At 45.4% G+C, this 26,534-nt stretch overlaps 3 protein-coding genes across 3 annotated transcripts in view; all 3 read left to right on the forward strand.

Annotated features, from left to right (window-relative positions):
• PRTG (protogenin) overlaps nt 1-6,078 on the forward strand; it is a 31,654-nt gene extending 25,576 nt beyond the window's left edge. The window contains 8 exon segments of the mRNA XM_033167414.1: nt 54-149; nt 499-685; nt 2,148-2,275; nt 2,730-2,900; nt 3,743-3,841; nt 3,844-3,885; nt 3,888-3,926; nt 5,957-6,078. Coding sequence (XP_033023305.1) covers nt 54-149; nt 499-685; nt 2,148-2,275; nt 2,730-2,900; nt 3,743-3,841; nt 3,844-3,885; nt 3,888-3,926; nt 5,957-6,057 — 863 coding nt within the window. The 3' untranslated portion in view covers nt 6,058-6,078.
• An 827-nt stretch (nt 6,079-6,905) lies between these two features.
• LOC117056784 (protogenin-like) lies at nt 6,906-11,179 on the forward strand. The gene is made up of 2 exons (XM_033167416.1): nt 6,906-7,093; nt 10,387-11,179. Exons 1-2 carry the CDS (start codon nt 6,995-6,997, stop codon nt 10,678-10,680), a joined length of 393 nt encoding a protein of 130 aa, XP_033023307.1. The 5' UTR covers nt 6,906-6,994; the 3' UTR covers nt 10,681-11,179.
• A 9,656-nt stretch (nt 11,180-20,835) lies between these two features.
• Nucleotides 20,836-26,109, forward strand: PYGO1 (pygopus family PHD finger 1). The gene is made up of 4 exons (XM_033167328.1): nt 20,836-21,044; nt 23,349-23,434; nt 24,673-25,798; nt 25,835-26,109. The coding sequence occupies exons 1-3, from the start codon at nt 20,993-20,995 to the stop codon at nt 25,786-25,788; spliced, it is 1,254 nt and encodes a 417-aa protein (XP_033023219.1). The 5' UTR covers nt 20,836-20,992; the 3' UTR covers nt 25,789-25,798; nt 25,835-26,109.
• The last annotated feature ends 425 nt before the right edge of the window (nt 26,110-26,534 follow it).

The following is a 26,534-nucleotide window of genomic DNA, read 5'->3' on the forward strand; positions in this document are numbered from 1 at the left end:
GAGTGGGTCTCCCTGGGTCTCAGTTGATTAATTTAATATTCTTATCTGTGCAGATCCCAGAAGGAAGTACCATGTCAGACTCCTGGCCTATAACAGTGTGGAAGAAGGCTACCAGGCAGATCAGACGGTCAGCACTCCTGGATGTGTCTGTAAGTGTTGAATTGTTTTATGGAAATCACCAGCTGTGATATGGATATAGTGATTGCTGTTCGTTTTCTGCAATCCCTCTAACTGCTTTTGGTATTAGGTTGATACTGTGAAGTTTATGCCTATGGGGAAAGGGCTTTTAAAAAAGTGTGTCGAGTCCGTGGTATATGTTATTCCAATGGACTGAGAGCTTGTTGCCATACGTTTTGGAGTGATTACAGACTTGTTGATTTATTAAGACTCTAGTGGCTGCAGGTCTTAAGCCTATTAGTCTAGTTTTCAAACTCTCCCTATCATTCCTAGCCGTTTGCTACTCACATTCCTTGTTGCCTCTTCTCCTCTTTCCCACAGCTGTCCGTGACCGAATGGTCCTGCCTCCACCACCACCTCACCACCTTTATGCTAAAGCAAACACCTCTTCTTCCATCTACCTGCACTGGGGACGACCTGCATTCACCTCTGGACAAATCATTAACTACACTCTCCGCTGCAACCCTGTAGGGCTACAGAATGCCTCTCTGGTCCTCTACCTCCAGACGTGCGTATCATCCGTTCTGACACTTATACTTGCCCCCATTCCCTTCAGATAGTTCGTGGTTCTTTTAATTGGCATTTTTATGGAGCGCCTAGGATTGCAAAGCCAGGGTAAAGCCCCCAGATCTGTTCCAGTGCAAGTTCATTTTGGGGCCCGTTTGTATTCAGTTTGCCTCAACTTGGTTAAATTGGGCTGCTCTTCCTCCTCTTCATCAGCCACAATCCTTAGGTAATACCATAAGTTATCAATTCTGGGATTTGCTACCATAAGATGGCCTTAAAGGGGGTTTAGACAAATTCATGCATAAGACGACCAGTGGCTGCTAGTCATGGTGGCTGTGTGCTCTCTCCATTTGCCAAAGGCAGTAAGTACATCTGAATGCCAGTGCTGGACTCTGGAGATTGTGCCGCTGCTCCAGCTCTGCTTTCAGGCTTCCTCCCTGGTTGGCTGCTATGGGAATAGGATATTGGGCTAGATGGGCTTTTGGCCTGATCCAGCAAACATGCTCTCTTTAGTCAATGTGTGATTTGCAAAGTGGCCTCTTTTGCTGCAAAGGCTTCAAGCTCAGGAAAATATAACCCGGAGTTAGTTTCAGTTAACGGTTATGGAGACCCCGAGCATTAAGGGTATAAGCTTATTCTGACATTAATTTCTCCTTTTTAAAAAAAGGTTTTGTAAACAACACAATCTAAAATGTTGTCTTGTTTGTCATGTGTATGGATGGAGGTTTAATATGTATTTTATTTGGGGGTAGTGGCCTTGATACAACAGGCTGTGGAATGTATCAGTAAATTAAATTACAGTATATTTAATCAAAGCATTCCCCCCACAAGGCAACGCTAAAAAAAACTTTGAAAAAATAATTAAGTATTTAGTAATGCCCTTATACAGATATTAGAATTTTAAGGGCAATATGTTTTCTAGACTATTTTCAGTTAATTTCCAAAGTCTCCCTGCCTCTGACTCCATCGCTTACAATGCCACTTATGAGGTCACAGCGATGATGCCATGATCTACCCACTTGGCAATGCCTAGTGAACTTAGAGACCTGCCTCTTATGTTTTTTTTAATCAATTAGAGAATGCCAACCTATTCAAGGCCATGTGATATATGGCCAGTCATGGCACATTTCCTGGAGAGGCCACGTAGACCAGACATGTCATTGTTCCTGTTGGGGCAGTAATGAGAGTGAAGTGCTGGAAATGCAGATCCTGTTTATGACTTCCTTGCTTGTAGGTGTTCAATCCAGGGCAGGTGTTGCTTTCTTGATGGGCCAGAAGATAGAGTCCTTATGGAGTAGATGGAGTGTTATATTTCAGCCATCCTGTAGAAACATTAGAATACCTCTTTAAGTTTCACATTTTCTGGGTTTTGCAGAAGGGAGCAGGGTCAGATCACTTTGGTGGAAAACAGATCAACCGCTCCTGGTATTAAATTTTGCTTTCTCGTGTTTCTATGTTTACAGCTCAGAAACTCATATGATGGTTCAGGGACTGGAGCCAAGTACTAAGTATGAGTTTGCAGTTCGGCTACATGTGGATCAGCTCTCAAGCCCTTGGAGTCCTGTGGTCTACCACACAACTCTTCCAGAAGGTGAGGGTGACATTGTAAAGAAATGCTCATGTCATCATGTACTGGGTTACTAGCCAGCAGCCCCAGTTCTCTTTAACCAGCTGGGCAATGGACAAGATCCCCATGCATAGGATGTCTTTGTGTACATTTTGCCAGTGCCGACCACCTGCCATGGCATGTTTGGATGTGGTTGGATGCCAGGTGCTACAAACCCTTTGGGTATCTTGTTCCCAAGCAATGAATTTCAGGGTGGTGGCTCTGGACATCAAATGGGGAAGCAAAAAATGACAATTTAAGCTGAGGGCACATTTGTGTCCATGGGAGAGGATTCCTCAGTTGGCATCTAGAAGTTAGTTACATTGCAAGCAATTTTGGGGACCTTCCAGTGAGTTTGGACAGTTGGGTTTCAAGGCAAGGGCTTGCTGATTTGTTTGCCTCCCAGTAATTCTGTGTGGCTTCCCCCCCCCCCCCCCAGCACCAGCTGGTCCTCCACTGGGAGTGAAGGCAACTCTGATAGAGGAAGACACAGCCTTGGTTTCCTGGAAGCCACCCGGTGGGCTTGGCACTGTCATATCACGTTACACAATCCTCTATGCATCAAGGAAAGCTTGGATCGCTGGCGAGTGGCAAGTCCTGCACCGGGAAGGGAGTGAGTGACTGTGGAGAGCTTGTTCCCAGCTTTATCAGGGTAAATCTAAACTTGCTGTTTCTGCTAAATGCTACCAGTTTAGCAGGGCTCGGCTCCTGGGTGATAGACTGCCTGATAGATCCAGAGTTTCACCTTAAACTTTGTTGTAAAAGTTCCTTCCTCACTCAGATATCAGGAGGGAGAGAGAAGTGGGAGCAAGCCAGCCTCCTTTGTGTGCTTCAGCTAGGCAGCAATATTTAAATCCAGCACCCGCAACCTCTGCTGGAAACACAAAGGATGCTCCTGGAACGAGGGCTGGTTGCTCAGTTAGATTTCTCTTCTGCCTGCCTGGTTTGTGGTAGAGGAGGAGAAGGGAGGTGGGGCTGGGAAGGTTCTTCTTCTTGAAGAAGAACTATTAAGAGACTTTTGGACTATTAATTGTTTTAGAAAGCTTTTAAATAAAGAGATCAAACATTTATGAGATTAAAACATTTAGAGGACCACAGGTTGACCATCCTTTTTCTAGATTCAGATTATAAGCGACCGGGTCCAACTCAACAGCATGTTCATGTAAAAAGTGAGGAAGTATTATATTGATAAGCAGGTTGAGGCCATCATCTCTGTTCTGGTCTACCCTACTGCTTAGCTTTTCTGGATCAGCTCTCCAGCTGATGTTGGACTAAAATCCCACTGGTCCCAGCAGTGCAGCCAGGGTTCCCGGAGATATACTCCAGCAGCAGCTGGAGAGCACCAGGTCCAGATAAAGTCAGATGGGCCTTTTCTGGCTCTCAGGGAACATGATATGGTCAGACATATCCCAATTCAAACTTCTTGCCTTGTTTCGTCTCCCTCCCCCATAGGAACTATAACAATGGCTTTGCTGGAGAACCTGATGGCAGGAAACATCTACCTCATTAAAATAGCTGCATCCAATGAAGTGGGGGAAGGGCCTTTCTCCAGCGTGTGGAACTTGCTGTCCTACCAAAGGAAGCATCGGAATCAAACAAAGACCCAAACGCTTGGATTCGGCAGACGCTGACACAGGTGAGTGCCAAGAATTTGTGACACTCACCTAACCAGGTCTTAGACATCCGGTCTTTAAGTTATTATGATTCACCTTACAGTCCCTTCACACATCTTTACTATTGTTGTTGCTGTTTATAACACTTTTTAAGATTACATTCTGTCACAAAGTTTTCTCAGAATGGTTTACAGTAGCTCTCAAAGCAGTGTAAATATGATCCTAATATACAATTTAAAACCACAGCAATGAAACAGCTGTAATCAGCAAAACAATACCTCAGCTCTGGTCTCTCTGTGGTAACCTAAACGTGGTTGCCAAAACCTGGGAAAACAGAAAATGTCTTTGCCACAGTGAATCCTTCCCACAATGAGGGAAGGACTACCACAGGGTCTGTTCCTCTCCAGCCCACCTGCACGTGTGATTTATTTATTTTTATACTTATACGTGATTCTTCTGCATGATGTGAAACAGGCTGTCCTGTTTCAAGAGGTCACTATAATGTTACACTGGGGGTAGGAGGGAAATGTGGCAGATTGTTATGTGGTTAAGATTGCCTCATATTGTGAATCTACAGTTGAGTGGCAAAAAAGGACAGACCTTCCCACCCTCTCCTCCATACACCTCAAATACTTCCTAAGTAAAATCACACTTGAAGGGAGCCTTAGCTGGAAAGAACAGCTATGAAGCTACTTAACTCAAGGCTTCTGCAAATGTCAAAACCTGCAGGGACAAAGAGTGGCTACTGGGGAATTCCCCCACCCCACTGACTTCAGTAAGAAATCCTGGAGACCCACAGTTTGCACAACCAAACGTGGCACCTTGGAGGCACCTGGTTCCTCTATTTGTTTGTGGCTCTCAGAGTGGCTGATAAAAATCTGTGTTAAAACACTCCCTGCAGTCGGGCTTACAGTCTAAAATGACATTTAAAAAAATCCATTGTTTATTATTTAATTTATGCCCCAGCTTAACATAAGAATAAAATATATGATATATAAAAGCTAAAATACAGATTAACACATCAGAACAGTATTGCATGATGACACAGAAGGAAAACGTGGGGAGGTGGGTTGCTCCTGCAGATGTTTGTAAAGTGACACTTAAGTAGAAGGCAGTTGAGAGCAGTAATTTCTCAGTGATGGCTATGGGGAGTGTAATGCCTTCTCAAGGCCAGTGAGGGGGAGGAACCCAGGGAGGGTCCCAAGGGCCAGATAGAGAGTGCTGCATGTGGCCCCCGGCCTCATCTTGCCTGGGAACTGGGTACTTGTTCATTGGGCACCTTTGTATGGAAAGCAGCTGTTAGAGCCTGGCCCAGTTACCGTATTTTTGCTCCATAAGACCCACTTTTTTTCCTCCTAAAAAGTAAGGGGAAATATCTGTGCGTCTTATGGAGCGAATGGTGGTCCCTGGAGCTGAATTGCCCAGGGGCCAAAAGAGGATCATGCTTTTTATTTTACAAAGAGAAAAGGGGGTGTTGAAAGGACCCCGCTCAGCAGCTGATCAGCAGAGATGGGAGAGAGATAAGAGTCCCCGGCTCCCTTTCAGCCCCGCCCTCCTTTGTTGAATGTGCTGCAGAGGGAGGTTGTTTGTTTCCCCAGCTACATGTGACGGCGATTAGATTATCTGTCTGGAAACTGTAGAAAAGGCTTCCTTTCCTGAGAAGCTGCGAAATGTGAGTTGAACCCCAAAAAACAGAGCTTTTCCTCTTTGCTTTTCCCCCTTTGCAAAGAACTGCAAAACTTTTAGCTGATCCTCAAAAACAGGGTTTTTCCCTTTGCAAAAACAAAGCTGCAAAACTTTAGCTGATCCCAAAAAAACAGGCTTTTAGAGGAGGAAAACCAGGAAAAATTTTTTCCTTGTTGTCCTCTTCTAAAACGAGGTGCGCCCTATGTCCAGTTGCCTATGGAGCGAAAAATACGGTAGTTTCCCCAGGATTCCCGCAATGTCTGTAGTTGAATGCTTCTTGTGTTTTCAAGTGCAAGGGGTGCTCAGAAATTGTGCTGCAAAAGGGGCACACAGATGCTAGACCTGGGTGTTGCTTTCTTCCTTGCAGCTAATTCCGGCTATTACCAGCTGGACCAGAAGTCGATGACAGGCATCATTGCAGGTGTCTGCATTGCCCTGACGTGCATCTTGATCTGCATCCTCATCTGATCTATCGCAGGCAAAGCCAGGTAAGCTTGGAGGGGGGCAGCTAGGTGCTTCCAAAGTGGTACCATTGAAGCACCCACAGAGAGTGAGGGTCCAGGTGAGGTTGGGGGGACCTTGGCATGCTGAAGCACGCTTCTCACTTGGAGCATTCAGTATTGTGACAGCAATGGCCTCCCAGGCTCAGGCCCTGAGTGGAATCTGTGGGAGGGGAAGTCTGAAGCCCATGACCCTTGAGACCTTACACTTGCTTGCATGCTGTGGACATGCGTGCTTTCTACTTGGAGAAGCTTACCTGAGATGTGTCGGATTTGCAGTACAGAACTGTTTTGCTTACATACCCCAGGTCTTAAAACTCCTCGGATCTGGAGCCAGAATATACACAAGCTGAACAGTCAAGTATGGCAGCTTTTGCCAGGCTGTGGTTGGGATGGAGTGAGGATCACCTGTTCAAATGCTTAAAACAAATAGTTAGGGAGGAAGAAGGCAAGGGTAGAACCTTGTAGGGAGGTGTGTTGGTTGGTTGGTTGGTTTGGTTGGTTGGTTTGGTTTTGTATTTACTGGGGAGCTTTGTAAATATTCAAGCACATGAAACACACCCAGACACCTGCAATCTAAAGTCCAGTGCCAGGTGAATCCCAGAGAGTTTGGTTCCATTCATAAATCACTGCAGTTGGTTGCTTTTAACAGGGCTGGGAAATCTTTGACTCGCAGATGTTATTGGCCTCCAGACTGCCATCATCCAGCAACATCTGGAGGGTCAAATAATCCTTTCTCCTGATCTAACAGGATGTAGGCATGCCAAGATCGAAAGGAATTGCCTCACCTAGCTGCTTGTCTTAAGTCTCACTTTCCTTCCTGCTCCACATCGAACAGGAAACGTCAGCCCCCAAAAGCATCCACCAAGGCGTCCCACCAGCACTCTCACAGCAGCATCTCTTCCATGGGTGCCAATGAGGTAGGCAAGAGCATAGAAGACCTTGCTGAGAATGAGGAATCTCTACAGCCAATGATGGTGGGAAGCAGCTTCCTGGATGCCAAGGTACAACAGCCTGCCTTTTCTGGGCTCGTGCTGCCTTCACTTTCTCTGCTTTTGCTTGTTTATTCAGAATACTTCCAACACACAGCCCAGCCTGCCAAGGGACTGCACCACACAGGACAGCTTACAATAATTAGAAGCAAAACAGTCTCATAAAAGGAATGAAGCAGCACAAAAATGGAAACAGGCTTGATGGATAAAAACATTTTAAAAATGAGGGTTAACATGAAATAGTCTGCCCAGGGAGATCAGTGCTGCCTGGAACAGGAAAGTTAATTAGTCACACGAAAAAAATTTTATTTATTGAAGTTTTATAGCACCCTTCATCCAAAGATCATAGGATGAGAACACAAAAAACAATAACCAATAACACCACTCCCACACATTTAAAAGCCATAGATCTTAAGTGGGGGAGACAAATGGCTCTCAAGAAGTAAGGCATTCTCAGGTTTCATCTGGAGCCTCTATGGAGCCTCGCCCCTCATCCCAACTAATTGTTCTCAGTCACAGAGATACAGAAAAGGCTCTCTTGGGTCAGGCTGAATATAGGAGGATAGGAGCCCTCAGTTACCCTAGAGCAGAGGTCAGCAAACTTTTTCAGCAGGGGGCCAGTCCACTGTACCTCAGACCTTGTGGGGGGGCGACTATATTTTTTGGGGGGGGGAATAAAAAAATGAACGAATTCCTTATGCCCCACAATAACCCAGAGCATGCATTTTTAAATAAAATCACACATTCTACTCATGTAAAATACGCTGATTTAGAAGGATTTAGAAGGTGATTGGGCCAGATGTGGCCCCCGGGCTTTAGTTGCCTACCATGCCCTAGAGCCAAGCTTTTTAGGGCTTCAGAAATAAAGAAGCTGGGACACCCAACTTAGATGCATTTAAGACAGTGTTTCTCAAATTTGGGTCCCCAGCTATTGTTGGACTGCAACTCCCATCATCCCTAGCTAGCAGGACCAATGATTGTGCCATGGAGTGGGAGAAGCATGTTTGTGGGATTCTACCACCCCTCAGGTGTCAAAGTGACTTGTCCAGCCTTTGCTGCTATGTACTATTAGGTAGGGATGCCATTTGTAGGCAGCAAAAAGTCTTGCGCCGGACCTCCCAAGTGCAGGGCACTTCAGCATATCTGATGAAAAAGAGAAACAGAGCTATGTGTCACCTGCTTTTTGCTGACAGCAGGTGCCTAAGGCACTGGACAGAAGCCTCCCTGGCAACACTTTGAAAAAATGATCCCTAAGAAAGGACAGGGACAACAGGAACCAGGGCCTCCCAAGCCCATCCTGTCAGGGATCCAGAAAGACACCAGAGTCGATGGTACTGAGACTCTACAGAAAGCTCATTCTCTTCAGCTCCCAGGGTAAAGATTTTCCCCAAAGCAGCCCAAGTCCCAAAACCAGGCCTGAAGCCACATGGAAATGAGTCTAGGGCAGGGGTTCCCAACTTGTGACCCATGCGCCACCATGGTTTGGAGCTTCATTTGGGTGATCTGTGGCATGTACACATTAAATAGTCGTCGTGATTTTATTTGCATTTTTGTTGCTGCTTTTATTTCTTATATTGTATTACAATTTGAATTTTATGGAACTGAAACTGTAATGCAATAAAATACAATATAAGAATAAATAAGCAACAAAGGCGCTATTAAAAACCACTCAGCCCAGCACGTTGCAGCTGCTACAACGGGCAGAAAAATCACTGGGTGGTCCACAGAGACCCTCCATAATTTTCAAGTGGTCTGTGAGGGGAAACATTTGTGCGCCACTGGTCTAGGATAATGCATGTCACATTTTGTAGAAAGCCTATCATGCTTGAACGTGCCAAGAGCATTTGATACTAGACAGAGATGGTGCTGATGTTTTCCTAGGGCTCCCCCCTGCCCCATCTGTAACGTTCTCCAACTTATTCAGAAGGTGAGTTCTTACAGAGAAGCCAGTGGCTGTCAGAAGATTTCTGCTTTTTCTTCTCCAGTGGCTCTTGGGACAGCAGCAGCACCACCACCACCACCACGTCAAGGCTACCTTCAAGAGCACAAAGCTCACTGTTTCTGCTTCCAGTCTGCATCCACCTCATTAAAATAGCCTCATTCCTTAGAAACATATGGTCTAAAATTACAGCCCCACAAAAGTTGCCCTTCTCACAAGTGCTCTTTACTTTTGACTCTGTTGTAGTCTAAATGTCCTCTCAATGGAAATCAAGCAGACTTTTGTGGGGGGAAGGGGTTGAATGCAAGAATTTGCAAGGTTTCAAACACAGTCCTATGCATGTTTACTCAGAAGTAAGTCCCACTGTGTTCAGTTGGGCTTACACCTAGGTAAGTGTGCATAGTACTGCAATTTTAGACCAATCTGCGTCCAAGAGAGAGCAGAAATTGCTGGAGTTAATATTTTTTGTAAAGTTTTAGAGTTGTGTTGTGAGGGCCTTGTTTTAATTTCAGTCAAATCCTTTTTCCATTGAGTAATGTAAGGTTTCTCTCTTTCCTCCCCCCCCCCCCAATCTTTAGGGTGGTACCAATCTGGTTATAAACAGCTATGGGCCAATTGCAAAGAGAGAGCTCTAAGAAATGGCTCTTCTTTCAAGACTCTAAGCGAATGAAGTCAGAAGAGGTAAGAGAATGAGTGTGTATTCTGCCTCCTGGCCTCTTCAGGCTTGAGAGTGGCTCTGAATTTCTGCCCTGATATCTTGTGTTGGGGCATTTTGTGAAGTGAACTAATCGCAAGGGCGATCCAGCTTCTCTTTCCTTTGGCTGGAGACAATTTGCTGCTTGATGCAAAGTGCCTCATGGCAGCTTTCCCCATCCTGTGTGTAGAATCAGACTTGATTGGCAGTTGAATCTTATCTCAACACCATACTGTATTTGCAACACCTGAGGTCCTGGGGAGGCTGTGTGGCGCATGGGGCTGTATTTCCCCACACCTTGCAGCCACTCCCCATTCTCCAGCATCTGCCACCTAAGGTGACGACCTCATGGTAGGACCAGCCCTAGTCAGAGAAGATGTTGCTCTTTGCAGTTTATTCCAGTCTCCAGCTTGCCGTAGTATGAGGTAGTGAAGCAGGAAGACATTTCCAACTGACTTCAAAAGATAGGCATGGTTTGGGAGAGAAATGGCGTCATGAGCCAGTCTGGACCCCCAGAAGGCCAAAATTGGCCATGTCATTCCTACTCCGGATCTCAGTGTTCACCTTTACCAGCAGAGCTTTTGGGTGTTGCCAGTATTCTGTTTTGGTCTATTCTGCCTTAGAGGCACCTTTATTTTTGTGTAATGCTTTTCCTCCCTGTGTTTCCTCCAGACCCAGAGACGTTTTACAAAACGCAGTGTGTATGTATCAGTCGGGCACGGCCCGTCCTCATTTGCAAAGATGCCTCCCCAGAGCAAAAGCCGAACTACCAGGCTGCGTACAGCATCGTTGCTGACCACAGAGCATTCAGCAAACAGTGAAGAAAGCCACGAAACTGGTGATTCTGAAGGTTCTCTCATGAGTCCAATGAAGAACTTCACCTCTCTGCGGCGTCAGTGCTACTCCAGTGACCCCCGATTCCTTTGCAGGCAGTGCCCCTGTGTGTCCGCTCCCGAGTGCCTCTGAAGAGCCTCCTGACCAAAGTCCGCCGCCACTTCTCCAGCTGCCGCCTGCAGGACAAAACTGAGCCTGCCACCAGAGCGGCGTGTGTGTGTCTGTGTCTGTATGTCTGTGTGTCTGTTCAAAGGACAATGAAACAAAGAGCCAAAGCTTTAAGTGGAACCCTGAGTGGCCAACAGGCGATCCCGCAATTCTGTCGACCATTTTTGTTTTTTGTTTTTTTAAAAATGTGTTAAAACTCACGCTTTTTGAATGTTCAGTGCTCAACAATGTGAAAGGAAAGTACGGATTTCTGAGTAGAGCGAAGAAGAGAAGTTTTTATATATCTATATATCTATATATCTATCACTGGAGCAAAGGTGATCCCTTTGCTTGAATATCTACCTCAGTTTGCCGGGTGGCATTACCTCATGTTTTTTTGTGTTGTGAGTTGGTCTCGGCTACATAACTGACGATAACTTCCTAGTAGTCCCATGTATTTTCCCTCCATTTTATGTGTAGGGTGTGAATTGTGTGTGTGTGTGTGTGATCCAAAGGAGTTGTGTTGGCAGGTGAGCAGGGATGTTCAGCTGAAGCTCTGGCTTTGAGGAAAAGGCAGGGGAAGCCTCTCCATGGGGCAGGAGCAGAGGGGCCAGACTGGCATCTGGAAGGATGGACTCTGACTGCAGCCTTTTCTGCCAAACCCCCTAGAAGGTTGCCTAGCGAGGGAGCCCAGACTCTTATGACTGCTACACAAGAGGCCAGGGGCTGTTGAGGTTGTTTGCTTTCACGGCTGCAGCCCTGGGAGGGGGCCAGTAAAAGCCAGCCCCTGAGCTCCCAAATACTGAACCGCTTTCCCTTTGAGACTTGAGGGTCACATCTCCCTCCTCATTCCCCCAACCTGCCTCAGACAGTGCCTTCTTCTTCTGATCACATCTTCCGAGCATTTTTTGGTCAGGATATGCTGTGGTGAATCGCTCGGGGCCCAGCCGTTATTCCCTATTCCTTGACTTGCGCCCATCAGGCAGGTATGCTAAAAATGGAGTGTTTCCTCATGCTTCAGAGCATGGTGCCTTTCACTATATAGATATCTTATGAAATCACTGTTTTGCCTATGCCTTTTTTAGTATTCATGAAGTTGCTTCAGAGAACAGAAAGATGCCTTAAATGTGCTCTGCAGGTTGTGGGGTGCAAAGGGTCTCAAGTGCTCAGAAACTCTTCCCATAGGTCTGTTTCTGGCCAGTTCTGAGCTCCCCAACCCTGCTCAGATTCAGATGCTGTGATTCCTGCATTGCAGGGGGTTGGACCAGATCCCTTCCAACTCTACAATTCTATGATCCTACGAAAAGCGTTAGGTCCTTCCACAGGCCAGCTTGAGCTCTGCAGAGGCCTCTCTTAGATTAAAGGAGCCAGAGACTGAGCTGAACAGCTTCTCAGAAGAGGGGCGCATCTGTTTCTGCCACCTCATACCCACACAACTCCTGTTTTATACTACCTCCTTTTAAAGTTATTCTAGTATTATTGTTTTCCCGTACTCAGGGCGCAGTTTGTTACTTTTTAAGACTGTCTTGCAGCAATGTGAGGCAAACTGACAGGGTATTGTGTATTATTTTGTTTTTAAGTTTGGGGAGAGAATGCGAGAGAGTGAATGAGAAAGCGAGTGAGAGAGAGAAGAGAGAGAGAGGGCTATATTCACCAAAGTTAGGAGCCAGTCATAGAGATCTCCCCCTCCTCTCCCTGATCAGAATTCATTTCTTTTCCAAAGAACGCAATACTGGCAATTAAACTTCCCAGGGCAATCCCTGGTTCTGTTGCGGACAGCAAAAAAAATGTCCACTTGTGCCATATTAAGATGGGAGTCAGTATGAATTGCAGATATGTTTGGGGAAGAGGAGGGGGAACTAACAGTCTCTCCACACTTACCCATTTTAATTTTTCTTTGGTGAATTGGCCTCTGTAGATCTTTAGAATGCAGGTGTATGTTTGCTAGCGCTGCACCAGACAAGACCTGTTCACCTTTCACAATTTTCTTGACGCAAAGGCTTTAAAGATGATAATAATCTTGTACCAAAGAATTTTCTGTAGAAAAGAGAAGAAAGCTGCATATTTTCAAAAATAATAATGGTAATTGAGCTAGTTAAACTATAGGTTGCATACATTTTGTTACCTAAGTAGTTACTAACCAAAAGGAGGAGAGAACCAAACAAGGGGCCTCTATGGACTGTAGGAGTTTATGGTCCAAATTAGTTCTACAATGTTAACTATCTTTATTGTTACAAAAGACAGCCTTTAAAGAAAATTGAAATAAGACCTTTTCAGCATATAAAATCTCCAAAGACTTCCAAGTGTAATTTTGTTTTCCTTTTCTTCAGCAACTAAGCTCTTTAAACAGTCCAGTATTAGATACATTATAATATTTTTAATGTGTTTTATATATATATATATATTTACTTGCTGAAGAAAAAGAAACTTGTCTCACCAAAGATTTTATTTTTGGTCTCATTGGACAAAGCTGTGTCGGGCACAGTGGAGAGTGCGCTGCTTGAAGCCAGGAGACAAAAGACGGCTCAGTTCATGCCGTAAAACTCCTGGCATCCTTGGTGAGCCTCTTAGCAATGGCTGATATGCCAGGTAACCATTTTCTTCTCCCAAAGACTTGTTTGCTGTGAAGTACTGACACTTTTTGACCCCTTCCTGATGCTGTTGGGTGACGCCAATAGATCCCCCCTCCTCAGCAGTTTCATGCCAAAGACCCATCAAGCTCCACGGCTGTTCTGGGAATATCAAGAGGAGCAGGTGCGGCTGTGGGAACCGTAGTAGATGGTGGCTGCCATTGTTGGGCCCTTAGGCTTGAAGATGCTTCGTGATCTCTCTTGCCCTGAGCATTTAGACTGGGATAAAGTTGCGATAGCTTTCAAGTACACGAGACTCTGTGAGGCCTCACAAAGAGCTCTGTGAAAATTAAAAGTCTGCCTGCATTTGTGTAGGCAAATCTTGGCTCATCTGAGTAAAGATACTACTTTTACCTCACACGTGTCTTCTACTGGAATTCTTGTCAGACAGCAGGTTAATTGCCTCAGTTTCCAAAGATATCCAGTTAACTAAAGAGAGTGGCTTTATCCACAAGGTGATCTGCCAGTAAAGAAATAGCTTTTATCCAAGTACTACTTAGCAGCAAATGAAGAAAAAAAACCAAAGATATTTAAGGTTACCTCAGTATAGAGGCATGATGTGTTAGGTAGGTCTCTTTGCCTTTTTTTTTTTTTGAGTTAGCATTATATTATAATGTGTCCCTCCAGCCTGCATCCAGAGAGGCGCTTAGCACTTGCTTCCTTTTGAATCACCATATGGCAAAACCAAGGATAATTCTAGACCCTTCTTTATCCCAGGGTGTGATGGCCGTGGGAGCAGCTTCCACTGCTGAGTCCTAGAAGGGGTTGTAAGCCAGCCAACTTTCAAGAACGACTCTTTCTTGGGGCTCTCTGTTATCACAGAAGTTTTCTTCTTCTAGAATGTGAATTTCCTTGGCCTTTAAAAATGTCCAAAGGATAGCTGAGTAAAACTGCCATTTCCTTTACCTCTGAAGAACCAAGAGACAACCTTTTTGATTCCAGTGGGATCTGAATTGGGTGGAAATGATGCTATCTGGAAAGTGCATGTTCTGGAGTAGTCCCATTGGTTTCAAGGCTAAGACACCGAAAGAGTGGCCCCAGGCGGCATAAGCAGTGTGCTGAGCCATGGGTGCTTGCCCCCAATGGCAGGCTCGTGACCATGTGGCAATAATGCTGATGCCATGATGCCCAAGGAGCAGGCTTTGTGCTTGTTATTCTTACCTCTGGTATTTGTGAGCAAAATGCGCAGGCAGAATTTTATCTAGTTTGGTGATGACTGTCCACAGACCCCCAAGTTCTGGAGGTGGGAAGATTCTCTCCCTTGTGTAGTGGCCAACTTTTCCAAATATGTATTAGAGGATGAGCATAGGTCCAGATTATATATTTTCAGTGTGATGTCAACCCAAAAGCCAGGCTGGTGTAAGGAGCGTGTGTATGTGTGCAATCTTTAGGTCTTTAAGGAAGCTGGCGTGATTTGAAAAGCCTCCCTGGCTCATGTCTGGGATACTGATCTCTTTTGAGTCTCAAGTGAATTTGGTGTACTGTGAGAATCCGCCACTGGGCCAAGTGCAAGAATTTTCTATAGGCACATCTAACCCAACCTCTGCACTGGCACTATTTCTGGTAAAGTTAGAAAATTTAAAGCATTTCCCTGTGATAGCTTTGCAAATTTGTTCCTTTTAGTTATTCTACCACTTAAGATTAAGTAACAGCTGCTGGATATGAACATGCCTTTGCTCTGTGCACACAGCCCCTTGGAACAAGCTGTGGCTGAACCAGGAAGCCTTTGATTGACCTTAGTTTATCTTTTTTTCTGAACCAGGAAACTATGGTTACCAGCTTTGGAACCAACTAGGATGTTAACACAGCTTCAACCATGGTTCAGCATCCTGTCTTGTTCCAAAGCTGATAACCATAGTTTCCCAGTTTGGATAAAACAGGAAACAGTAGTTAATTGAAGACTTCCCAAGTTTGCTAGCTAGGAGCAAAGGGGCTGCATTCATGGGCAAATGCTCATTCTTAGCTTTTTAAGCCAAGATATGGCCAAGCAGACGCAGCCACACACTCACTATAAACCATCTTGCTCAAACCAGATCCACAAATTTGAATCTGATCTGAACATGATTTGGACCCAGTAGGAATTTGTTGTTTTTCCTTCTGTCTTTTGTGCACATACACATCCCTTAAACCCACCTTGTGGTTTTGGTAAATGACTTGTTCATGAAACCTAGGTTTTTAAAAAACAAAAATATTTTTTGTTTCTGTTTTATTTTTAAATATGTGAATGAACTGCAAGTGCGGGAGTCCAGCTATATTTCTTTTGCGAAGGGTGTTCTGGCTCCCCGTGCTCCTTCTGCTGTTTCTGGTAAGGGCAGCAACAGCTGACTGGCAAATGGAGGACAAAGCTGAATTATATTAATTTATATTTGACTCAGGGGATCAGCTCTGTGAATTCCATTGCATGAGGGCAGCTGGTGTTTGCCTTGATAATGAATGTACCTTTTTCAATGTATTTTTTAATGTTTTGTTTAATAATGTGGATTTTTTTAAAACGAAATTCTTTTTTTAAAAAATAGCATTATAGTGAATGTTAAACCTTGGTGTGTTTCTCCTCTTCCCCACCCCTCAGGCTTGTTCTTATACTAGCACAAATGTCATGCCAAAAATGAGTAGAAATTTAAATGCCAAAATGTTTATAAAACTGCTGTCTAATACTGATGGATTGCACAGTTTAAATAAAAGTTTCCTTTAGTAAAATTTTGCCTTTTTTCTTTCAAGGAGTAATTGCCCTTGCAGTTTCTTTGATGGGTCAATACTTTGGGGAGGGGCTTTGCATGAAGCAAGTGAGGGAGGAAGCTGAAATAAGGACACCAAAACCATTCTTGGGAAGACAAAACAGTCTCTCAGCAGTGGTTCCCCATACAATCATAAGAATCCATACAAGGCGGAACTCAGCTGTCACCTGATGCAGCAAGGTGTGTGTGTGTGTCTATGCACAAATTTGTGATGGAAAGAAACCAAAACAGGAAGTGTCTCAAGATGAAGGTTGGGGTGTTGGCTACGGTGAGGCTTCATTGCAAGAGTGCATAATAAATATTTTGGCTTATAAAAAAAATGGTGTAAACTTCTGGTAAATAAAAATACTCAGTTCGTACCAAATTGTGCAAAATGCTGAAAGTGCCTTTGTTGAGAAAGCTGAAAAGTAGGGGGCAGAATAAGATCCCTCAAAAGCTGTCCCCTCCCACTCGCTGCTCACTTTCTCACAGCACTGCATTCCTCTTTTAGAGTGGGGTCCTAATTGCCCACTTTGATCACTCACTTTATTTCTCTCTGTGTTCTTCCTGGTCCCAAAAGTGTTGCCTTCAGTTTGCACTTGGAACACCGAGGCAAACTTATTTCTCCAATGACTAATTCTGGCAGTATATTTCTAGCAGCCTATCTCTAGGGAAAAAAAACATTTCAAAATGAAGCATTCAGTACTCTTTCCAATACCCACACACTATGTGGTGTGTCACCACACTAAGACAGAAATGGGAAAAACACAGCACTGCACCAAATCTTGCCACAACTACAAATCTGCTAATATGTCGCTGAACATCCCAACACGTGCCTGACTGCATTCTACCACTAGAACTACAGTGGTACCTTGGTTCTCAAACTTAATCCGTTCCAGAAGTCCGTTCCAAAACCAAAGCGTTCCAAAACCAAGGCGCGCTTTAACGTAGAAAGTAATGCAAAATGGATTAATCCATTTCCAGACTTTTAAAAACAACTCCTAAAACAGCAGTTTAACAAGAATTTCACTATCTAGTGAGATCATTGATCCATACATAAAATGAAAGCAATAATCAATGTACTGTACTATAAAGTACATTGGTGGTCAAACTGTACAAACTCGGGAGGCTAGGGAGGAGCAAAGTCCGGTCCAGGTGCTGTTAAAAGACAGAGGAGCAGCAATAATAAACCCAGTTGAATAAGGTTCAAGAGTCCCAGGCTACATCCGTACCATACATTTAAAGCACTATTAGCCATGGTTTCCCCCAAAGTATCATGGGGGAAATAGTATGGTATTTAGGCCAAGAGTTGTCAGGAGAGTCCTATTCCCCTCACATGGCTACGATGCTGAGTGGTTTAACAACCCATCTCTCTTCCCAAGGAGCTCTGGGAATTTTAGGTTTCCCAACAACGCTCAGCACCCATAACAAACTGCAGTTCTTTGGAGGAAACTATGACTCTTCAAGTGGCATAATAGTGCTTCACACATATCATGCAGATGAGGCTTGACATGAGTAGCAAAGGTTTGGGAGCTGCAAGGTTGTTCCAACAAATTTCTTTGTCTAGCCACCAAGCTTTTAAGCAGAGGTTGAGAGGATCAGCTGCTCTCAAGAAGGCCTGTCCTAGAATAGCATTTCTGACTATTCTCCTCCTCTGAGCTCTCATGCTCTGTCACAACAGGATTGGCCTCTGAGCCTGAGACATCCTCCAGAGTCTGGGAAGGGTCTCCTGCTGCCTTATCAGGTCTGGAGGCAGAGGCAAGGGGCTTCACCAAACAGGCTCTGCTGCACAGGCTTCCCCCATCTCCGATTCCTCAAGTGCTTCTCCTGCTGATCTGAATCAGAGGGAATCATGCTCTTCCTCCCTGGGCTCAGACTAAGCCTGCGTCACACGCAGATGGGCAGGGAGGCTTCTAAAACATGGTCATGCACACGCCCTGAAGTAGGAAACAAAGAACACAATGCACAACTACAGAAAGATGCAGGGAAGAGGGAGTCAGATGTAGAGGTTACCATTTGTAAGCAAAGGATCTCCAAAAGATAGGCCAGGTAGTAAAATCTGCTTAGGCAAAATCTTAGCAGGCAATTCTGAGGAAGGAGAACTAAGGCACACTGAAGCTCCTGGGTTTGGTAGGAAACTGCTGAACAGACAGGCAGGAGCCCTGGACAGGCCATCTGAGCAGCTGGGGCCAGGATCCTGGCTTCAGCAAGCAGGAACCTGGTGGAGTCCTGAAAGGGGCCTTTGAAGCAGCTGCAGCAAGCAGGGGACCGAGGAGCAGTTGAAAGCAAAGGAAAAGCAGAAGATATTGGAGGAACCCAGCAAACCGGAACAGGTCATGGGATCAAGAGCTCAGTTTTTATACCTTTCTGGATAAAAGCTTCAAAAGCAATTCTGAAACTGATTGGACCGGGAGATGTCATTGTCAGCCAGGCAGGATCCAATGCCACCTTGTAGAGGACACCCTCCTGGATATGTGGGTTTATGACGCAGGATGGCCCAAAGCATAATTTGGGGTGGGACCCGATTGCTTTTTTATATATACGTATGTATGTATTTCAGCTATTGTTGGCATATACAGATGCCCTTCTCTATGCCATAGACCCAGATGAAGCTCTGGACCAGGTGTGATCCAATGTCAGCTTGCAGAAGTCACACCCCTGAATGGGTGGGCATAAGATTTGTGGTGGCCCAGCAACATATAGAATACCCTTATGGAAGTACAGTTAGGTTATGGGTAACTTATATAGTTTGATGTTTTGCAAAGTATTGATTTTATTATTATTTACAATTTAAATGTTTAGAAAAAGAACCTGCTACAGGAGAGAAAGGCACAATGAAGCTCAGAGGAGGGGCTTGGGGGAAGTCACCCTACAATACAATGGAAAATTTCAATGTAATGATTTGTGAAATGTATGTGTTTTGTATGTATGTTTCATTTTTCTTTTGATGTTCTGTTGTTCTTTTATAAAAAAAATGTAATAAAAATTATTCTTTATGGTCCAGCTCTCACTTCCGTACATTACTACTGGGAAAACCATAGCTTTAACTATACGGACCTTTGTCGGCAAGGTGATGTCTTTGCTTTTTAAGATGCTGTCTAGGTTTGTCATTGCTTTTCTCCCAAGAAGCAGGCGTCTTCTAATTTCGTGACTGCTGTCACCATCTGCAGTGATCATGGAACCCAAGAAAGTGAAATCTCTCACTGCCTCCATTTCTTCCCCTTCTATTTGCCAGGAGGTGATGGGACCAGTGGCCATGATCTTAGTTTTTTTTATGTTGAGCTTCAGACCATATTTTGCGCTCTCCTCTTTCACCATCATTAAAAGGTTCTTTAATCCCTCCTCACTTTCTGCCATCAAGGTAGTATCATCAGCATATCTGAGGTTGTTGATATTTTTTCCGGCAATCTTAATTCCGGTTTGGGATTCATCCAGTCCAGCCTTTCGCATGATGAATTCTGCATATAAGTTAAATAAGCAGGGAGACAATATACAGCCTTGTCGTACTCCTTTCCCAATTTTGAACCAATCAGTTGTTCCATATCCAGTTATAACTGTAGCTTCTTGTCCCACATAGAGATTTCTCAGGAGACAAATGAAGTGATCCGGCACTCCCATTTCTTTAAGAACTTGCCATAGTTTGCTGTGGTCGACACAGTCAAATGCTTTTGTGTAGTCAATGAAGCAGAAGTAGATGTTTTTCTGGAACTCTCTGGCTTTCTCCATAATCCAGCGCATGTTTGCAATTTGGTCTCTGGTTCCTCTGCCCCTTCGAAATCCAGCTTGCACTTCTGGGAGTTCTCGGTCCACATATTGCTTAAGCACATATTCTTTACAGCATTGGACTTTCCTTTCGCTTCCAGGCATATCAGCAACTGAGTGTCCTTTCGGCTTTGGCCCAGCCGCTTCATCAGCTCTGGATCTACTTGTACTTGTCCTCCGCTCTTCCCCAGTAGCATGTTGGACGCCTTCCGACCTGAGGGGCTCATACAAAAAAAAAAAAAGATTTGTAGTGGCCCAAAGCATATTTTGTGGTGGCAGTTTCTTCTTTTTAAAGGTTTGTGTACAATACTGTAATGTCATCACACATTTACAAGTGGCCAATTTGAATGAAGGAAATTCTCACTGGACTCAAGAGAGTTGAGTCCTGGGATCATGGAGATCTATTCAGTCTGGATCAATGACTGCATCTCCAGTCAGCCCAAGTGCGTCTACTTTACACTTGTCTCCCAGCGCTGCTAAAGTGACAAGTAATTATAGAACACGCCCAAATCTTATTTTGGGGTTCAGGGACATAAACCTTTGTAGTTCAGGGAGATATGCACATTCCTTTTTTAAACACAGTATTTCCAACTTCTTGGAACTAGTAAGTGACTTGAACAGCGGGCGCCCCCCACGGAGCCCAGGCTCTCCTAGAAGACAAGGGCTGGCAGCAGCTTGGCAGGATTTGAGGCTGGGGCCAGTAGTCACACACACACCGGCCCTTCGGACACGTTTCCTCCTGTGCCAAGTCCCTGGGGCGACCCCCTCCAGCGATTCTCGCAGTGCCAGAGGCCGGGCCCCTGCCCCGAGGAGCTTGCAAGAAGCTGCTGCTCGAATCCCCGAGCGAGCGGGGAAACCTGCCTCCTCCAGAGCCGGAGCAGCAGCAGCAGCAGGCGGCGAGCACACGCCTCTGGGCGACACGTGGAGTCCCGAGATGGGCCGGTAACGCGGCCGCCTCTGCCACCGCCTCCTTACTGCGGAGGGCGTCGCGGCGGCCCCTCTGGGCCCAGCCCGGCCGCGGGCGGAGCTGCCCGGCCGAGCTCCCTCCCCTCTCCCCCGCCGGGGGTCTCCACGCAAGGACGGCGGCTGCTGCGGCTCCCGCTCCCCGCTGCCGCCCCACGCCGGGCCCTCTCGCCGCCGCCTCCGCTCCTGCTGCTGTCTGGCGGGGCCTGGAGCGATGCTTCGCCGGTGATGTCCGCGGAACACGAGAAGGACCCCGCCGCGGCGCTCAAGAGGCCCCGAGGTGGGAAGGAGCGGCCGCGCGAGGCCCCGGCCCGGAGGTGGTGCTGGCGGCGCCCTCGCCTCGCCTGGTCGCTGCCGGGAGAGCGGGGCGGCCTCTCTTCCCTCCGGCAGGGCCGGGCCAGGGAAGCCTCCCGGTCCCTTGGCGAGCCCCTCTCCGGGCGCCTCCTGGCTCTCGAGCCCCCGAAGGGGCGCCTCGGCCCCGCTGTGGCTTCTGGGGGAGGGGGGGGCTTCCCTCACCAAGGGTTCTCTGAGGGGCTCCTCGGACGCCTATGCCTGGGCAGGGGTCGCCCGGGGACGGGGCCTTGGCGGCAGGGGGAGGACAAAGCGGGGTGGCGGGGGGCGTCGTCGTAGAAGGCATGCGGGCGGCAGGGCCCTGAGGTTGCTGGTTCGGGGTTTATTGTGTTTGCCGTGTGACTGAGAAAGCGCCCCGTCCTTCTTGGGAGATGCACCCATTCAGACACTCGTAGGCCTCAAGGGTCATCTGCCAGGGAAGGACGGTGAGAGAGAGAGGGAGAACACAGATTGGCATGCGGTCCGATTCCGACAACCGTCCAGCAAGCCTGGGAGCATTCCTGAGGCACCTTGAATGGAGAAGGGTCAGGAGCTCTGCCCACAGGCAGCAGGGTGGTGGTTTTTTTCTTTTGCAAAGCTTCGAACTACCTTGCTAAAGGCAAAACATCTTAAGGCTCCTGCTATGCTGAATTTTTGGAATGAAAAGGGAATGACTTGTCTCAGTTGCATTCCAGTCTTGCTGAAAAGCCTGGCTCTGCCTGCCATGGGCTGCACCTTCTTCAGCTAATGAATGCTGCTTTTGTACAAATTTAACACTGGACCATGTTAGTTGCTGTTTGTCTTCTAAACAGTGGAGAAAACGGAGGATTTTCATCCACTTTGGTGCATCTGTGGGCAAGTAAGCATGGGGACATCATGGCCCGGATGCTGAGAGAGACAGGATGTCGCTCTGATTCCACCAGCCATGCTCTGGCTTGTCACAGCTGTCCACATCTAATAAGACCAAGTTACCCATTCAGCATTTTTAGGTTATACCTGGTTTCTCAGGATGCAACACTTCCCCACCTTCTGCGAAAAGTGCTATAACAAAGGAAAGCTTTTGAATGTGTCCTCCTGGCGGAGGGTACAGCAAGCTTACAGTCCTAAACATGGTTACCACAGAAGTGGAAGTTTGGTGTGTGTTGAACTGCTTGGCAGAGAAAGTTTGAGCTGTTGCTGCAAGGATCTGTGTGATCATCAATTCCGTTAATTATGAAGGATGCCTCTGATAAGAAAAAAATCCATTGTTACAATCTTGTACATTTCAGCTGATGACCAGACAAGCACAGGCAGTGTGAAGCCTTTAGTGCAACAGGCCTGAGCTTTCAGTGAGCCCTCAAGCAGATGGCTAAAATACTGTAGCTCATTAACATTTTCCTGCCATTAAGTGTCTCTCCAAATAAAAATATATATGTGGCTAAGTAAGCAAAAAACCACACCTTTCCTTTTCTCTGTATTGGTTGTGTCCTGGGTTAGCTGAGCTTTTGGAACTTAGTTGTTTGAGCTTTATTGTGGGTCTCAAAGCTCCCCTTAGATCACTAATTGTCATCACTTGCTGAAGCCTTAATTTAACTTGGGGCCACAGGATTCTCAGAGTACCAAAGAGAACAGTCATTTTTGGAGCATTTCCTTCACCTTAGAGAGCTGTGTCTTAATTGCAAAGTTCCAAGTCTTGTCTGTTTCCAATTTCTCACTGTGCTACATATTCAAATATTTTTGTACATCCAGTAGCTTAACCAAGCAATGACATATAATTCTGAAGGCATGTAGTTGGCTAGAATCTACCCAGAACAGAACACAGCACCCATATAAGTGAGAGAGAGGTATGTTTCAATCCATAGGAGAAGACACAGTTGGTGTCCAGCTGTGAAAGAAAAGTCTGGTTACTAGTAACATATCTTAAGTTATATGAAGTACTGTATCTTAGTCTGATTGCAGAAATTCTCTGTACAGTCATACTTCAGGTTCTGGCTGCTTCAGGTTGCGTGTTTTCGGGTTGCGCACCACACCAAACCTGGAAGTACTGGAACGGGCAGCGCTGTGGGTTACGGATGCTGCAGGTTGTGAACGCGCCTCCCGTATGGATCGTGTTCGCAACCCGAGCATCCACTGCACTGCCATTTCTCTGGACAGCAATGCTAAGTAAATGCATGTTACATAGACACATATTGAACAGCTCAACTTGCCTGCACAATCCATACATAATTTTGTCAAAAAGTTAACTACAGAACAATATACTTTCGAAATCTTATAGGTGGTGACAGTGGATTGGATGGGTTAGGAGGCCCAGGTGTGCAGCTTGGCAGTCCAGATAAGAAAAAGCGCAAGTCGAATGTTCAGGTAAGCTGCCTTGTTTCTCTCCCTTTGGTTGGAAAATCTAAACTCATCTGACTCTTCCCCTGTGGGAGTTCCTATCTCTTTCCTTAATTTTTTTTTAAAATATAATTTTAATTTATATACATTACAACAATAATTGAACAGTAATTCTAACATTTCGAACTTCGACTTCCTTCCCCCTCTATCTGTGGTTCCTTATATTTATTTTCACATTCTCTGTATATTCCAAATGATATTAACTTATTCTTTCAATCATCTGTTATCATATATATATATTTGAAACTGCAGGTTTTTACAATAATCCTGCCAATTTCTTATAATATGTTTAGTTTATTTGTAAATATTCAACAAACCATTTCCATTCCTTTATAAAAAAAAATTAGTGTCTTGATATCTTATTCTTCTGATAAGCTTCACTATTTCTACATAGTCCATTAGTTTCAGTATCCATTATTCTTTCATCGGGACATATTTTTCCATTTTGGGGCAAATAACATTCTTGCAGCTGTAGCTGCATGCATAAATAAATTTCTATACTGTGTAGGTAGTTCTGATCCTATAATTCCCAAGAAAAAGCTTTCCCAGTAAGCTTTAACCTTATTACAAGACCACCACATGTGAAAAAATGTACCTTCTTTCTGTTTACATTTCCAACACTTAATTCAGTTTTGATTTATACATTTTTTCAAGTCAGCTAAGTGTTAAATACCATCTAAATAACATTTTCATATAATTTTCTCTTATACCATAGCATGCTGTAAATTTTATATCTGTATTCCACAACCATTCCCAAGCTTCCATTTCTATGTTATGACCAATATCTATTGCCCAGTGTATCATTATACATTTTAGACATCACTTTAACATTACAGTCTAACAGATCTCTCTCTAGTTGTGATAATTGTATTTAACACCTAGTCAACTTGCAAAAATGTATTGGCTGCAAGTTGAACCAAGAGACCAAGAGAAGTGATGACCGATATGTGACCGGCCTTGTGTGTGAGTACTATGGTCCTCTTAACAGGGAGTTTGTGCAGGCAGCAGCTGCAGGAGTGGGCATACTATGAAGAATGGAAAGATTAATGCGTTTGCAGTGGAGGAATCCTAAATGGATTCTGAGGCCAGCAACCCACCTTTGTAACAGACACAGATGTTTCATTTCATGAGATGAGGGGAACCTCAGGTTTGGCCTCTTCTGTTGGAATTCCAAGTAATCTTGATTTCTGATTTAACATTTCCAGGGGTCATCCTTTCCTCCACCATCTGAATATGCGCCTCCACCAAATCCAAGCTCTGATCACCTTGTAGCTGCAAATCCGTTTGATGACAACTACAACAATCTTTCTTACAAGCCGTTGCCATTGGGGAACCCATATTTTGCTAATCCCAGCTACCCCGGCTTTGGAGGCTACAACACGTTCAGGATGCCACCGCAGATGCTTCCCAGGATGTCCTCACCATACGGTGCTACTTACCCACTTAGAAACCAGCCACACCCATTTCCCCAGAACCCAGTGGGAATGGTCTACAACCGGCCTCAAGCGATTAACTTTGGGCCACATGAAAATGTGTCTTTTGGAAACCAGCCATCCTATAACAGTAACATGAATCAGAACGTTGGCATGTCCAGCCAACACTTCAGGCCAAATCCTGGCGAGAATTTTGGTCACATTCCTTCACAGAACACGACACAGATGTCCCCCCATGACATGCCATTGCACTTTGGACCTGGCGGCAACCCCAATTTCAACAATTCCCAGATGGAGTCAAACCATTCTTTCTTTCCCTCGCCCAACAATTACAACCAGACCAAGCCTTTGCAAAAGCAAGGTGCAAATAAGCACAACCACCCCCCGCCACAACATCATCTGCACGGCCCAGAGGACACTGCGAACTCAGGAAACACAGATATCAAGACTGCGAATCGAAATAACCCAGCAAACCAGGAGAGCATCCCTTCTAAAAATGTTGAAAATCTGAACAGCAGTCATGCGAATGGGGCTCAGAACAAGCCCCGGCTCCCCAGCCGAGGTCCAGCTGAAGGAGGCAGCTCTGAGAAGGGAAGCAGGATGCCCCTACACCCTGGTCAGCATGGCCACGCCGCCTCTGAGCCAGTCTATCCTTGTGGGATTTGTACCCACGAAGTGAATGATGACCAGGATGCCATCTTGTGTGAGGCTTCTTGTCAAAAATGGTTTCATCGGATCTGCACAGGCATGACAGAATCTGCGTACGGACTGCTCACTGCAGAAGCATCGGCTGTGTGGGGCTGTGACACCTGCATGGCAGACAAGGATGTTCAGCTGATGCGTACCAGAGAAACAGTTGGGCCGCTAGTGTTGAATGCTGATGCGTGATGCCCACCCTGGTTCCTTCAGATACTCAACTGGCTGCCATTTGTACGGTGTTTCCTTTTTCAGTCATGGGTGGGCTTTGTTTGCTTTCTTTTCAGCAATTGGTCTTCACTTTCTGCCCAAGTGCATTAAGATTTTACCAGGAGAACTTCTAGCAAATGCTCGACTGATGATTAAGTGCCAATATGGCTTTACCCACGTGGAAAGTTTGGGGGTATGTAAACATCTGCCTATGTGGATCGCTTTGCCCAGGGCTATTCCACTTGGCAGTGTTGGAGGAACCATATACTGATTTATCTTTTGAGTACATGGGAGTTAATTCTGTCCTCTGTTTGGGAGCCTTTCTTAAGTTCTGAAGGTTGAGGGCATGACACAGGGAGAAGAATCAAGCAATATTTATTTTAAAAAGATCACCAGGAATGTCAAACTATTTGTATAAGTAGCTGAAAACCTCAAGTCACATTAACCTCCTTTTCACATTTTGATATAGCTTGCTCTTTCAGAACATACTGGTGAGCTTTGAAGATAAGGAACAGGTCCATTTTTAGTGAATTCTGAAGACTTACTCAGTGGGCATCTCTTTAATGGTCTTTAGCAGCCAGTTTCCAAACACATTTACTCAGCAAGAACTCTTGTAGTTTTCAGTGGCCAAATGAGCATCAATAAGACCTAAGTGCATAAAAGCTCAGCAGGCCTGAATGTTTTTTCTTCCCTTTTTTTTTCAAAAAAGGAGTGAGGTTTGTATGTCT

This window comes from Lacerta agilis, chromosome 13, assembly GCF_009819535.1.
Source record: "Lacerta agilis isolate rLacAgi1 chromosome 13, rLacAgi1.pri, whole genome shotgun sequence".
Taxonomy (NCBI): domain Eukaryota; kingdom Metazoa; phylum Chordata; class Lepidosauria; order Squamata; family Lacertidae; genus Lacerta; species Lacerta agilis.